The 13465-nt window shown below is 42.3% G+C and overlaps 2 protein-coding genes across 4 annotated transcripts in view; one reads left to right on the forward strand and one right to left on the reverse strand.

Annotated features, from left to right (window-relative positions):
* LOC130210717 (RNA-binding protein 4-like) overlaps positions 1 to 673 on the forward strand; it is a 21555-nt gene extending 20882 nt beyond the window's left edge. The window contains exon 9 of the transcript XR_008834852.1: positions 655 to 673. The gene's annotated coding sequence lies outside the window, so the exon portion shown is untranslated. The remainder of the gene's footprint in view (positions 1 to 654) is intronic.
* Positions 1 to 12554, reverse strand: part of LOC130210652 (phosphatidylinositol-binding clathrin assembly protein-like) — a 25173-nt gene extending 12619 nt beyond the window's left edge. For 2 of the 3 annotated variants that reach the window (XM_056441125.1, XM_056441143.1), the window contains exons 1-8: positions 12425 to 12554; positions 5309 to 5451; positions 4195 to 4270; positions 3677 to 3779; positions 3217 to 3310; positions 3006 to 3117; positions 2239 to 2345; positions 851 to 892 (exon numbers count right to left, since the gene is read on the reverse strand). In XM_056441125.1, the coding sequence (XP_056297100.1) occupies positions 851 to 892; positions 2239 to 2345; positions 3006 to 3117; positions 3217 to 3310; positions 3677 to 3779; positions 4195 to 4270; positions 5309 to 5451; positions 12425 to 12554 (807 nt within the window). The remainder of the gene's footprint in view (positions 1 to 850; positions 893 to 2238; positions 2346 to 3005; positions 3118 to 3216; positions 3311 to 3676; positions 3780 to 4194; positions 4271 to 5308; positions 5452 to 12424) is intronic. The other variant, XM_056441134.1, reaches the window with a different exon arrangement.
* Positions 12555 to 13465: the final 911 nt, after the last annotated feature.

Below are 13465 nucleotides of genomic sequence, written 5' to 3' on the forward strand. Positions count from 1 at the left end.
CACTATGTTGTTGAATAAGGGCATATAAGGTCTTCTTAAGCACTACAGACATGACATTCATTTACAAAAGTTGTCCCCTTTTAGTATGTTACCTGAATTCTCACATTGTAAACATCCAATTACGGATGCTTTGTCTTTAGCATGATATGCAGTGCTTATGATGGCATTATGTACACCTATCCAAGTCATATTTGCAGAGACCTATTTAATAAAAAACCATTCGCTGCTCTCCCCACAGCTAATGCAACGGGACATAATCTTTCCAGGGAAATGATTTGAACACTGCTTATGTGGGCAAAAAACTATTTCATAAAGCTGTGCTGACTTATTTATATGATAAGTCTTTGAATGAAGAGACAAGCCTTGATATTTACACGGGGAAAATGCCAGGAATACTGCTGTGGAAATAATAAGCCCCAGTCGAGGATGTCTGAAATATAAATATGCACCAAAAAAAAAGGCAAAAAACTTTTGCTTTTCAGCTGCATACAGCTGCTTTCAAAATCTTATCAAAGAGTAAAATTTATTTTTTTACGATGATTAAAATATATATTTTTAATGTAATTCCTGCGTAAATGCTTAAAAATTGTGAATAAATAAATGTGCTTCAAGGCTATATGCAGGTCTTCATTTATTGTTTCCTCTCTATTCTAGAGAAAAGGAGAAAAGGCAAAGAAGTTAAGGAGAGTGAAGAAGAGAGGAGGACATGGCAGCTGCAGTGTGGGCAGGTCTGTAGGGTGAGTAGGGAACGGGAGCGCTTAGAATGAAGCATTATGGGATCGACTGGACGGATTTAAATACTGGTTGACTGATTGGTTGATTGACTGATTGAGATGAGATGTAGACTGACCTGTGTGAGATCGGGGCTGTCGCCCTGATCTATCCCAACTCGCTGTGTCACAAAAAAGGAGGGAGGGGTAGGGGAGGGAGGAGGGAGGAGGGAGGCAAAATAAACCAAATGTAATAATAAAACAAGGAATAAACCAAAAAATACAACAGAGTAAAAAAAAAAAGGAGAAAAAAAAGAAGAAGAAAAAAAAAAAGGGAAGAGGCGTGTGAAGGAGGAAGAGGAAGAGGAGGAGGAGGGAGAAAGAAGAATCAAACTCAAGCATTCATTACTTCATGCAGTGGCTGGAAAGGAAAACAAATAAAAGACAACAGAGGAGGAGGGCGCATGCACACGCGTACAAACACCGATATAGATACATATACACAGTTTATGTACACACACACTTATAAATACACACACACACACACTGAGATCTGGAGACTGGTTTGAAATGAATGCTGAGCACACCGACTGATTGAACAGGCAGGGCAGAGAGGGCAGACAACAGGTCACGTGACTGCGAGGTAAGAAACATCCAAAAGGAAGACACTCAACTAATGTTGACTTTGAACAGAAAGAGAAAGGGGGGGCACAGATGACACACAAACAGACAAACACACATTTTGTTAGACAGATAAAATGAATGGGTCCTTAAAGTCAACGTTAGTCTGTTGTTGTTTTTTTCTTTGGATCGAGTGGCTGCACCCCAAACCTTCCAAATAGGAACGAAACCAAGCAGAGAGAAAGCTTTTGAAGATGGCGCACGGGATAATACGACGCAGGATAACACCGTCTATATTCACCGTGCAGTCTAGCAAGAACTGCAACTGTTCACCGGATACCAGCCATTATAACGGGGAGGGGTTTTTTAAAGAAAAGGGAGGAAATAAAAATAAGAGGAAGAGGACAGAAATAGTGATAGAAAAAGAGCTTGCTTGGGCATGCAGTGCAGGCATGTGAACAGGCAGCACGCGAGGGGTCCCTCAACTCGAAACTCTACATGAGTGACTCTCTGATAGGCTAAGACTCAGCCATTAATCACTTGTCATGGAGTCACACCCTCCCCTGGTCGGGGCAAGAGAAGGACAGAAACAGGAGGGAAATCAGGAGGCAAAAAAAAGACTTCGATTCGGGAGCGCCCCTGGACTCTGATCTACGGTCCGTCTTAGGTTGGAGAATATCAACCGTAAATCAGATCCAAAGGGTAGCAGAGGTGTGGAGCGAATCTCAACAGGTTTAAGTGGAGTTTCTTCTGAGAAACGGGATTACGATTCTAATTGAACACGGCGATGCCTTTAGAGGAGGCCGTCGAGATTCGCCCCAGACAGACATTCTCGCCCGCTCCGTGGCGTATAACTCTGTTTCCTCCCCCGAGGAGGAGGAGCAGCGGCAGGACAAACGAACGTTACCTCTGCCACTTTGAGAAACTCAGACAGTTTGGTCATCCTGTTGAGGAAAGTCTTGTAGATCTCCAGAGCTTCTTTGCACTGGTTCTTCTTCATGTCAAAGTATTTCTCTGTGTATCAGAAAACCAAAATCAGCGCAAATTACTCAGGGAAAAGCACAATTGATCCCACTGAGGTCCCCGATGATGATGTTGGAAAGTGTATAGAACATAAAAAAGAGGCTTAAAATTCAACCTGACATATGGAGCAGATGTGGACTAAATATATATTCTTCATCGAGCCCCAGTAACGATTTATCCATAGCTGAAGTACTTTAGATCAAGTCAATTAAGTAATGAATCATTTCATGAAGTCCTCATTCAAAGGTTTGTTCTCGGGCCCCGACTCCTCGCTGGCTTAATAATTAATGGGAGAAAAGAAGGTGATCTTTAATTGGACACGGATACAGGATCGGAGGACAAATTGATTTCCCCTTTTTAAAGAAGGTTTGACTGGAATCCCAGTCTGGTTCGTCCCGCATAGCCAGACCTATCTCCAAACAGCGCTGAGTCAGCGCTAAAGAAGTTCTGGCACCACACATTATCATTCCGGTACGCTCCGGCTTGTCTGCATTTCTTTAAACCAATCACAATACTCTTGGGCGGCCAATGGCCGGCTCATACCTTACAGGCTTGTGATCTCCACATCAGAGACAGATTAGTGCATGAATACGACTGTATGTGCTGTATTGTGTGTGTGTGTGTGTGTGTGTGTGTGTGTGTGTGGGTTACCCAGCATGTTAATGACCCCTTCGTTGTAGGCAGCAAACAACCGGATGGAGTCTTTAAACAGCAACATGAACGCTGTGTTGATCACTCCGTTGGTTAGTTCATTGGAGTTCGGCTGGATTTAAAGACAGAAAGAAAGACAAAATGAATGAGATTAGATCGAGATATTGCAGTATTTTACATTATTATATTTTACAAGTGCAGATGTTTCTACCTGGAAATCTAGCAGTGCGTCCAGCTGGTTTTGAATGATTGGCAGAGTCTTAATCAGCTTCTCTGTGTTCATGGTGCGCATCACACCCTCAGCTCTGGTAGCAGACAAGAAAACATGCACACAAACACACAAGCAACAAACACACACACACAGGGTTTATCAGGCCGGGAGACCAGGTGTGTACGTGTGAAAGGAAGTCCCTCAGATTTAAAAAAACCACACTATATAGGAGACATTTCTCAAAAACACTTATTCAGTGTCTGTTGTGCTTACCAACCCACACACTGTCAAATAAGACAAACAGTCAGGTTTTTTTTGTTTTTGTTTTTGTCTTGATCAATTAAATCACAAACAGATTCAGCCTGTAGATGTTGAATCACATGTTTTTTGAAGTAAAGCATAAAAACAAAAACACCACCATCTGCCTCTCTGTATATGTGACGTGTGTTGAGTTTGTTACCCTCTCTTCATCTTGGTGAAGTCCACTGCTGCTAGTCTGTAAGACATGGCTTTTTCATTCAGGTAGCGGCTGTAGCGTCTGATGAAGGTTGACATGTTATAGCCTGCGGGGGCACAGAGGGGGCGCTGCAGTTAGAAGACGGATCACCTCGGGCCTATTTCAAAACCAGGTTAAGAAGCTGTAATCCCCCTCATAAGGAAGTGGACTAACTTCTCCATGAGCAATCTGCTTTTTGCCATTGCACCATTTTACCTCCAGGTTTCCATTTATATGATATAGTATGGTTAACTACAACGTCATGTGTTTCCACTTTCAATTACATTCAGCAGCTTTGTGTGTCCAACAAAAGGCACATTTATCTGTCGTGTTTCAATCCTGGACCGCAGCTTCTCTTTGAAATCAACTCTGAAATGGGCTTATTGATGGTGCTACGGAGCCGGGGAGAGTCCGACATAAAGTCATTAAGTTAGACGTACAGCACTGCTGAGTTTACAAGCAGCCAAACAGCATTCAATCACCTTGTAGTGCAGCCTTATCTAGAAAGTTGTTGAGGTTGAAGAGCGTGTTTCTGGAGGCAAGATACTGCATCAATCTCTGGTGGAAAAAAGAAAGAAAGAGTCAGTTTATCTGATGCTGTTCCATGACAACAGCCACTCATGTCCACTCGGGCACAATAACAGCGTGAAGGTGAAGGGTTTGCTTGTGGACGGGAGTTGCAGCTTTCCGAGCATTTCACAAGGAGTTGGTTGACTTAAAAGTCATGAATTAGACTCTCTGACTTCCTTCAAAACTGTACTTGCCCTTGTTTTTAAAGGTCGGTGTAAGATTGAACAATTATCCCATTCCAGCATCCTGACATTAAATGCATCACATTGAGCCCCAATTCATGGGGCTTTAAAAATCATTGCTGTTTTTTTTCCGGACGGGTGAACTCAGAACATCCCGTCACAATGTGTGCTGCTAAAGGGTTGTTGTTTGCAAACTTTGAGAGGGTCGCGGTCCCCGCTGTAATCCCCGTCTCTCTGGTCTGAAGCGCTCATCGTTTGATGTTCTGGACGAGGCTCCTCTGGTGTGAGCTAGCGGAGCGATGTGATTTATCACACTGGCCATTGACATGTCAGCGGTGTCCATCATCAGTCCTTGTTATGGAAGACACCGCTTCAGAGGGGACTCGCTGCAATAGTTGGAGAGAAATTGCTCCCACCTTGTGGGCAGAATGTCAGTCTCAGGACAGATCAATGAGTCCAGCGAGCTGATTGGCTCTCAGGCTCTCTTTTTCATGATTGGAGGTGGATTAGATTGCACCGGAAATGTCTTTTGTTTCATCCTTCCATTGACTCCCATGTGCACTTTTTCGGATGCTTCATTAATAGTTCATCATCTTGTGTTGGTCTGCAACTAACATTACATGAGAAATACATCTGTATTTAGTCTTCCCAAAAATGAATAGACTATCTAAATTGTTTTTTATTGGTTTTCTGTCCATCTACTAATGGAACATTGACAGCTCACGACATCATCATAACAGTTATTTTCTGTTGAGGACACATGAGAACATATTTGATCGCATAATAACAAGCTTGCTATGTCAAGATGAAATCATCCTGAGGATGTTCCGTTCGCTCAGCTCACCTCGCTGCCGTACATCATGAGGTGGTGTGTGGTGATGAGCGCTTTGAAAACCACGATCCAGCTGTTGCTGGCTGTGCGCTCCAGCAGTGTGTCTGCCAGGTGGGGGATGCTGACGTTCAGCTCATTGGTGCAGTGGATCAGGTCTGGAGGACACAAAAGAAATCACATGAAAGACTCTGGACATACAGAGAACGATGTGAAAGAATAAATTGATCGTCGTTTTGGTTTAAGATAAAGATAATAGAAACAGGCGTGTGGCCAAGCGGTTAGAGGTCATCTGTAAAGTTGCAGGTTTGACTGCGATGCTGTTCATGTGTCCTTCAACTCAAATCCTGTATTTTCACTTTCTTTAAGTCACTGTGAATATATACGCACCAGCCACATGCCAATATCATAATGTATTACCTTAAAGAGCTCACAGGTTGAGTTATTGACAATCGATGGAATGAATGAACCTCCTCGATGAAGGCAGTCCTATCGACTGGTGCATTAATTTTGACTCACTCAAATCAATAAATAAATTATGATTTAATGATAGAGACTGAATAGACAGATGAATCAGAACCTACTGTACCACAAAATCCATTGTGGGAGCTTCTATTCAACAGTGCGACCTAATATCCACCAAAATGCCAGTAGGTAGACATCTAAGAAGATGGAAAGTTACGTTACAATATCAATTCAACGTCAACATTGGATGCACACGATAAAAAACAATGTTAATATTATTAGCCCCATCATGAATATTGAATCACAGTTTTCTTCCAAAGCATCTTTGTTGACAATATTCATACAAAACCGTAGACTTTATAAAAGGGCGTAGTCATTTCGGCATTTTAGCCGTCGCCATCTTGATTTTTGACCGTCGCCATTTTGTTTTTTGCCTCCAGAAGTCAAATGAGAAGGTGGAGCTGAGAACAACTCAACGTGACATTTTTAGACAACCAAGAGATTCAAATCAATGAAACACACTTAAAGTTGGAAGAAGAAAACACAAATCACTCCCAGACCGGACAATGCCGTGGTAACGACCTGTAAATCACAAGGTAGCCCGCCCTAAAGCATACACCGCTTTATTGTCTATTTTACTCTAAATGGGACAATCATTCACTAAATTATGATTATTCTGTATTGTTTAAGACTTAAAACTAGTAAATTGAGACTTATAAATCAATAGAGAAGTATTTTTCTCTTCAATACAATCTTATTTATTGCCTGATGGACATGAGGGAAAATGCAAGTTTAAGACACTTGTACTTTGGCTTCACTTTTTAGACTCAGAGTTAACTCTAATATTTACCGAGTGAGACTCTCATTCAAAGTGTAAATGATCTGTTCAAAGCAAATGTGGGACACATTTTAAAAGTTAAATAACTCAACGTTCTGCTGCGTGTCGGATTTTAAAGGTCCGACAAAATGGCCGACTGAGAGTGTATTTTTAATGAAGAAGACGTTTTAGGTTTCATGGTAACAATGATTCAAAATTCAGCAGTTAACACTAAACATACAATGAGGTCAGATTGGTGGAACAACAATCTAAATTCTTCAGGGATTTTTCTGGCGATAAGATCAAAATGTGAAGTATGTTTGGCCTCTGTTTAATCTCAAAGATTTACTGACGCCGTAGTTAAGGAACCAAGCTTTTAAATACAAAAACTTGTGTATGTTTCCTGTATACTGCATATTCTTCAAAGCTTCTTCAGCTGTGATTCAGTTGTATTACTAAAAATACAAGGTTAAAATCTCTAGTTACAAAGATAATTTTGACTCTGACTCTTGAACGTATGTGTTTTCCAGTAACCCCCCCCCCCCGACTGTGTTATTGACCTGCATTGTGCCCATGTGGAGCTACTTCATACAATCTGTTCAGTGACGTTAAAGATATGTTCTGGATAAACAAATTACATGCATTTCACTATTCTGCTCTGAAAATCAGATGAACACAATCTTCTCTGTACTGCAAAAACTTGAGATTGAGCCAATAATTTACAGCTCGGTTAGAAACTAGATCTAATTATAATGTTAGTTTAAATTAAATACCTCATTTAGTGATGGAACAAAGTGACGAAACACCAAAAGGAATAAAACCCAAATATGACCAGATGAGATGGAAAAATTAAAGATGAAAAGCCATTTTACTTGAATTTGACAGCAGAGACCAACATGGAAAAGAACAGCACATATATAATGGAAAAAATAGAAAAACTAAATTTAAAAATGCAGATTGAGTTTGTGAAACCACTGGGGGAGTGGGAGGAAGTGTACTCGTCTTCAAAGAGAGAAAGAGCGATGTGTGCATGCTGAGTTACTGTGAAAAAACTTCAAGCAAGGTTTGGTTTCTGAGGCAGAGCCTTGGTCTGTTTCTTCCACCGGATCAGAGGTTATCAGGGTTTATGGGAAAGCTCTCTGATGTTTTCTGCACCCACTGAAACGCTGGAAACCAAAGAGTGCCGGTTGATACCACGGTTAAGTGTTTGATGCATGTCAGAGGCAAGCGGAGCGCTGTAGTTCACCGCAGCTAAAGCTTCAATCCTGTTCATCTGTACTACTTTTGTTATTTAGCAGTGTGAAAACCTCAGGGGCAACAACCCAGATGACAATAACTCCTACAATATTGATTGTAGTCCTCATCAACTCGTCCCACTTTGCCTGCCGTGTGTGGCTCTCACTCGGCTCACGTCATAACATTTGCTTTCCGACGTGAGGGACGAATATAAAGGTCTGTGCAATTCCAATATCTGAAAGTGGAATATATAGAAAACACGTTTAAAGGTCATCAAATGATTCTCAAGCAATGTTTTTAATAAGTAACCATATGCATATATGCTAATCGCTATTTATACCCAAACCGCTATAAATCGGACTTTACCGCTGTAGTACCCTAGACTCGCCTCTATAAATAATTTAGGATTTTTTTTAAATATTTCTCCTAATTATATTTTAGTGCATTATTACCAAAACGGTGCATGATAGTGGTAGCGTTCAGTCATGCTTTACTCATTGTTAATGGTTGGTTTGTGAACTTCCTTCCAGGCTCAATAATTAATGGAAGCATATTGATTTGAGTTAATTAATGTTTCCTGTTACAAGTGAACAAAGAGACCAGTCAGGTGAACCTGCTTAACAATTTTTTAGCCCTTTAGCGGCATCGCTGTATGAATGTCAATGTCGGTCCACAACTTTATACCTTTTCATACTCCACCATTTACGGTACCTCGATAAATCATTGTCTATTTTAGCTGCATGGTGGGTAACAAGCATGCAATTCAGTTCATAGTTATACTTTTTTAAATTTAATATTTAAGTGAATTGCAACCTATTTGTGCTGGTTTCTGTTGTTTTTAGAGAACCACTTCCGCCTTCAGTCTTTTTTGGACCCTGTTGGCCAGCTGTCTTGAATGTGGATGTTAACATTCAGCACAAACGACTTCTGGCTAAGGACAGACAGCATAACAGAGCAGCTATCATCACTTACTTGTTTAAATATCTTATTCGACTTTTCATAGAGTAATAGCAAAGCACTCTTTACTTAAATACAATTACACCTAAGCTATTCAACATTCAATCAAATGCTGGGTCCACCTGCATGCATTCCGTTGGGTGATAATACATCAGCTAATATTTAATCATAGACGTGTAACAGATTGCCAGAGGGATGTGATGAAATATTGACGGCCAACTCAAATTATTGATAAACTGCAGTCCATAGGATATAATGTACGTACCTCAATACCACAATTAGAAATATGATTAAGGATAACGTTGTGCAAACATTAATACATAGAACAAGATGACAGCATGGTGTCATCCAGTTAAATTCACTCGTTAGGATCAAATGTAAAACCATTGTCCTAAAGTATGTGTGACTAGAGGCATTTTAAATGTAATAAAAATGTTTTAGAAGATGTTTCAAGACCTTGGCTTAAGATAAAATTAGTATTTTTTGGGAAAATGCCATGCAAGGTGGGGTCATTATACTGAGTACAGGTGTGAAGGTATCCATTGATTCCTGTGAATCAAAGTCTATTCTTCTTCTTCTTCTTCTTCTGTCAATACTTCATCATCTTCTCCATGCCACCTAATTTGAGTGGAAGACCAATCATGTGGCCACCAAGGTACACAAAGTCTTTGATTATTCGCCACACATTTTGTTGCGTCTACGGTCCATATTTACAGCCATGAAACACAACCAAATAAATCATATGCTGCATAACACAGCTGTGTTGCTTTCAGGGCAGAAGGTCATTTTTGGCCTGATTACTATTCTGTGTGTGATGAATCTGTTTTCTTTGGCCGCTCTCTTCTATCTCAGCCATGCAGAATACTGACTCGTGAAAGTGAAATCCCATTACTCCGTCTGTCATGCTCATCATTGCTTTGAGCTAGTAGGTAGTCAACATTGGCCGTTTATGTCACCAACCAGTCTGTCAAGGTCATGACACTATATCAAAAAAGAGATGCGACACTCTGAATAGCTTCAGCAATGTGTTTGACTCATCAGGCATTGCATCGACTCGTTTCCACGTGCCTGGCAATGAGTGATCGATGACAATTTGAGTGTATTTTCAAGCCAATTAAAAAGTTGATTAGCTCAACCGATTCAGAATCAATGCCCAGGTGCTTTTGTTCTGATGTAAATGTAAAGTTAGCTCCAGAGGGTATAATTTCAAATATTTGCCAGCAATCTTTTGTTTCCATTGTATGTTGATAAGAAAAGACTCCAGTGGGGGTCTGGGTGAGTTTCACAAAGAGGACGGGGGTCACACGCACCTGAACTTTCAGACCTGAGCTTGACCCACAGTCGTGTGCTCTGACTCATCAGAAGCTCTTCTAGAGCGGTTGAGTTCATTGCCTTTGCTTTGCATTCAATATTCACTTCCCCACCACTAACCCACTAACCCACAGGATTACTGTCGATCCACTGACCCCCAGATCACAAACTCACTGCGTCTTCCATTTAACCGTACAAATGCAACAACTGCACTCGATATGATGCCAGTGAGTCTCATGTTATAGCATGTCCTACACGGAGAAGAGAGGCCCGTCGAGAAGGAAATGGAAAGTGTTTTATTGTGAAAGCTAGCAGTGTCTATTTGAACAGCTGCATCTGAATGGTCCAAGTACAAAACATTCATTCAGCTAAAACATTCAATTCAGGCTTCAAGGGGGGTTGAATTGAGCCCGGCCTTGAGTTTCTGCTTCGGCATGAAGCTTTTTATTCCACTATTAATCAGAATAAGAGCCAGAAATGCCTAGTGTAAACACCTTGACCAGAAAGAACTGACCTGTAATGAGAGAGACTGCATTGTCCTTCAAAGCAGCAGTATGGACCTATTCTTACAATCCATTTGTTGGATGAAAATGTGTCATGTAAATGTCCCAGTTCTATTTTAAGACCATCTCTCACCCTTGAGTTAAGTGACATTTACTGGTGTCCGAGAGACTATACGACTCATGGCTGGTGCTGAAGGTGGACAACCTCCTACCATTTAATAACTGCAGGGTTACTGTGTTCTGGGACTTCGGCAGGAAGCACAACAGTAAAACAATAATGGTGCCGATCACTTGATGCCCTTTCACGAGTTCTTATCATCTGCACTTACAATAATACTGTATATGGAGTCATCAATTTGCTTGATTTTCTTTAGAAATTGAAAATCACAGTCAGTGTTGGCTAATGTACTTTTCCAAATTATCGTCCGTACCAGCCGAGATTTTAACCCTCACAAATGGTTACAGCAATAACACTTAAAACCCGAGATAATTAGCTTTTAGTGGTGGTCACAATCAAGGTAAGATTTGTATGAAATCAAAAAAGAAGTAATTACTCTGTGTTGCGATTCACGGCGCACAAAAAGCCTTCTTCATCGTAAGTGCATTTCTGAACCTTCTCACACTCCCCCCCCCCACTGGGTGTTTCCCCCCCGCTTTAATGGCCTTTTTTGTAGGCCAGTGTGATACAGCCCTGATTTAAACGTATTGTGTTGAGGTGCCCAGTGGCACATCTTGTGAGGGAGCCTAGAATTCCCAGTGTCACCTCTGCTGCTGTGGACACGACTGAGTAATCCACTGCCAAACTTGCCAGCTGACTGGCTGGGTGTACAGCTGGATGACTGACTCGGAGGCTGTTTGGCTACCTGCCTTGTTGTTTCTCTCGGCCTGATTTCCTCTTGATTAGCCATCTTGCCATCCACTCGTCTGTGTCTGTCTGTCCGTAGCTGTCCGGACTGACTGCCCGTGACTCTGACCGCCAGCCCCATTGATTACCCGTGCTCTCCATCGATCACATCAAGTAATTATAGTGAGGCAGAAAAGCCACCTAACCTATAATCTCTGTTCAAATCTACACGTGAGGAATCCTCCTTTTCCCCATGTGTACACAATTGCTGCAGTTTGCACACACGGCTAATTAGCCGAACGTGGAGATAAAGAATCTGTCTGCTCAAACGTCTCATTGTAACACCCACCAGCAGAGCCATACAGTACACACACTGCCTCTCTGCTCCTCCAGCACCTCAACAGAACACTGACAGCGTTAACACATCCATGACTGTAATGCACCAGAGGACATGACAGTGAACTTGAATGTGACATTATACAAATCTAAGAGAAGATGTTGGTGATGCTGCAGAAAATTACGCACATTTTGTTCTGGAGTGTCTCCAGAGACGAGATCCAGTGCTGCCGCTGATATAGTGGCGTTAATAATGAATAGGCCTACACTGTAAAACGGCTGGTTGCAATATGATTAGCCCATACCAGAGAGTGGCCTATTTCCACTGACTGACATGCACATTGCCCCTCGCCTTAGATCCACATTTACATGGCTACACTAATAGGCAGATACACCGTAGCGAGTGATCTGATGCGTAAATCCCATTTTGATCTAGGGGAATGTGGTGTCTAATTAAAGAGGCTGCAAACATAACTGGGCCGGACGGAGAGAGGGGGGAGGGAGAGAGAGAGAGAGAGAGAGAGAGAGAGAGAGAGAGAGAGAGAGAGAGAGAGAGGATAACAGATGCTGTTTATACAAGCTATCCTTTGTGAGGAAAGATGCCGGTAGCTTGAATCATGCAGACTACCCTACAGTAAGCAGTGATGGCATGCTTCACCTACAGTCAAGGTGCTTCTTCTTGGGTCCGCTGACTTCATGCGTCGTGGCCTTGCAGACCGCTTTGCTGATGGCAGACCCGGTCATGCTGTGCTGCGCCGCGGCGATCCGGTCCGTCAAAGACTGTCCCGACATGTTACTGAGGAGGAGGAGGTGGTGGTGGTGGAGGAGGAGGTGGTGGTGGTGGTGGAGGAGGAAGAGGAGGCAGGCGGAGTGATGGTCGAGGAGTCCGGGTGGGGGAAACCGGGGAGGACGATCAAAATGTCTTTAAAGGCAGGGAGGAGGGTAGTGCCCTCTGCGAGAATCGGCCGTCTGAGCAGGAGGAGGAGGAGGAGGAGGAGGTGGTGGTGGTAGAGGAGGAGGAGGAGCAGGACAGCAGCGTACACCGGCGAGGATCCGGTGTGAGAATTCATGCGGCGGCCAAATAAAACATAAGACGGTCACATCCAGGGAACCATTTAATATGCAGTCGAAAGCATCAGGATGAACCCGGCCGCAGAGAAAAAAACGAATCGCCAATGAAAAAAATGAAAAATAATTAAAATGTATAATTAGGAGCGGCCTGCATCAAAAACAGTAGCCTGTAAATGAGACCAGACAATGTGGACTACAGTAAACTGTAACGTGTCCCCGAGATGCCGGAAGGAATACGCGCGAGAGCTGAATCGAAAATAAAGATGGCAATAATCCAAACACTACCGGTGATTAGGATCAAATCTATGCGGCATCCCGACTCATTTTTCAAAGACGATTCACAACAGCATTGTCCTGTCCTTTTTCCTCCTCTTCTTCGGCCGCTTTCTGCTCTGCACCTACAGATCGGACCGCGTACCCCTCTCTGATCCACACAGCATCCCGCGCTGGCTGCTTCTAACCCGACGCTTTGATTTATTTATTTTCACCCCCGTCTTTTTCTTTATTTATTTATCTTCTTACAAAAGGGTGTATTGCAGTGTTGAGGTTGCCGATAGGCCAATTCAGGTTTCTTTTTTCCCCCTTTTTTTCTCTTTTTTTTTTGCGTGTCAGTCAAACTTGTGCGTAAAATG

The sequence above is a fragment of the Pseudoliparis swirei genome, chromosome 3, assembly GCF_029220125.1.
Source record: "Pseudoliparis swirei isolate HS2019 ecotype Mariana Trench chromosome 3, NWPU_hadal_v1, whole genome shotgun sequence".
NCBI lineage: Eukaryota > Metazoa > Chordata > Actinopteri > Perciformes > Liparidae > Pseudoliparis > Pseudoliparis swirei.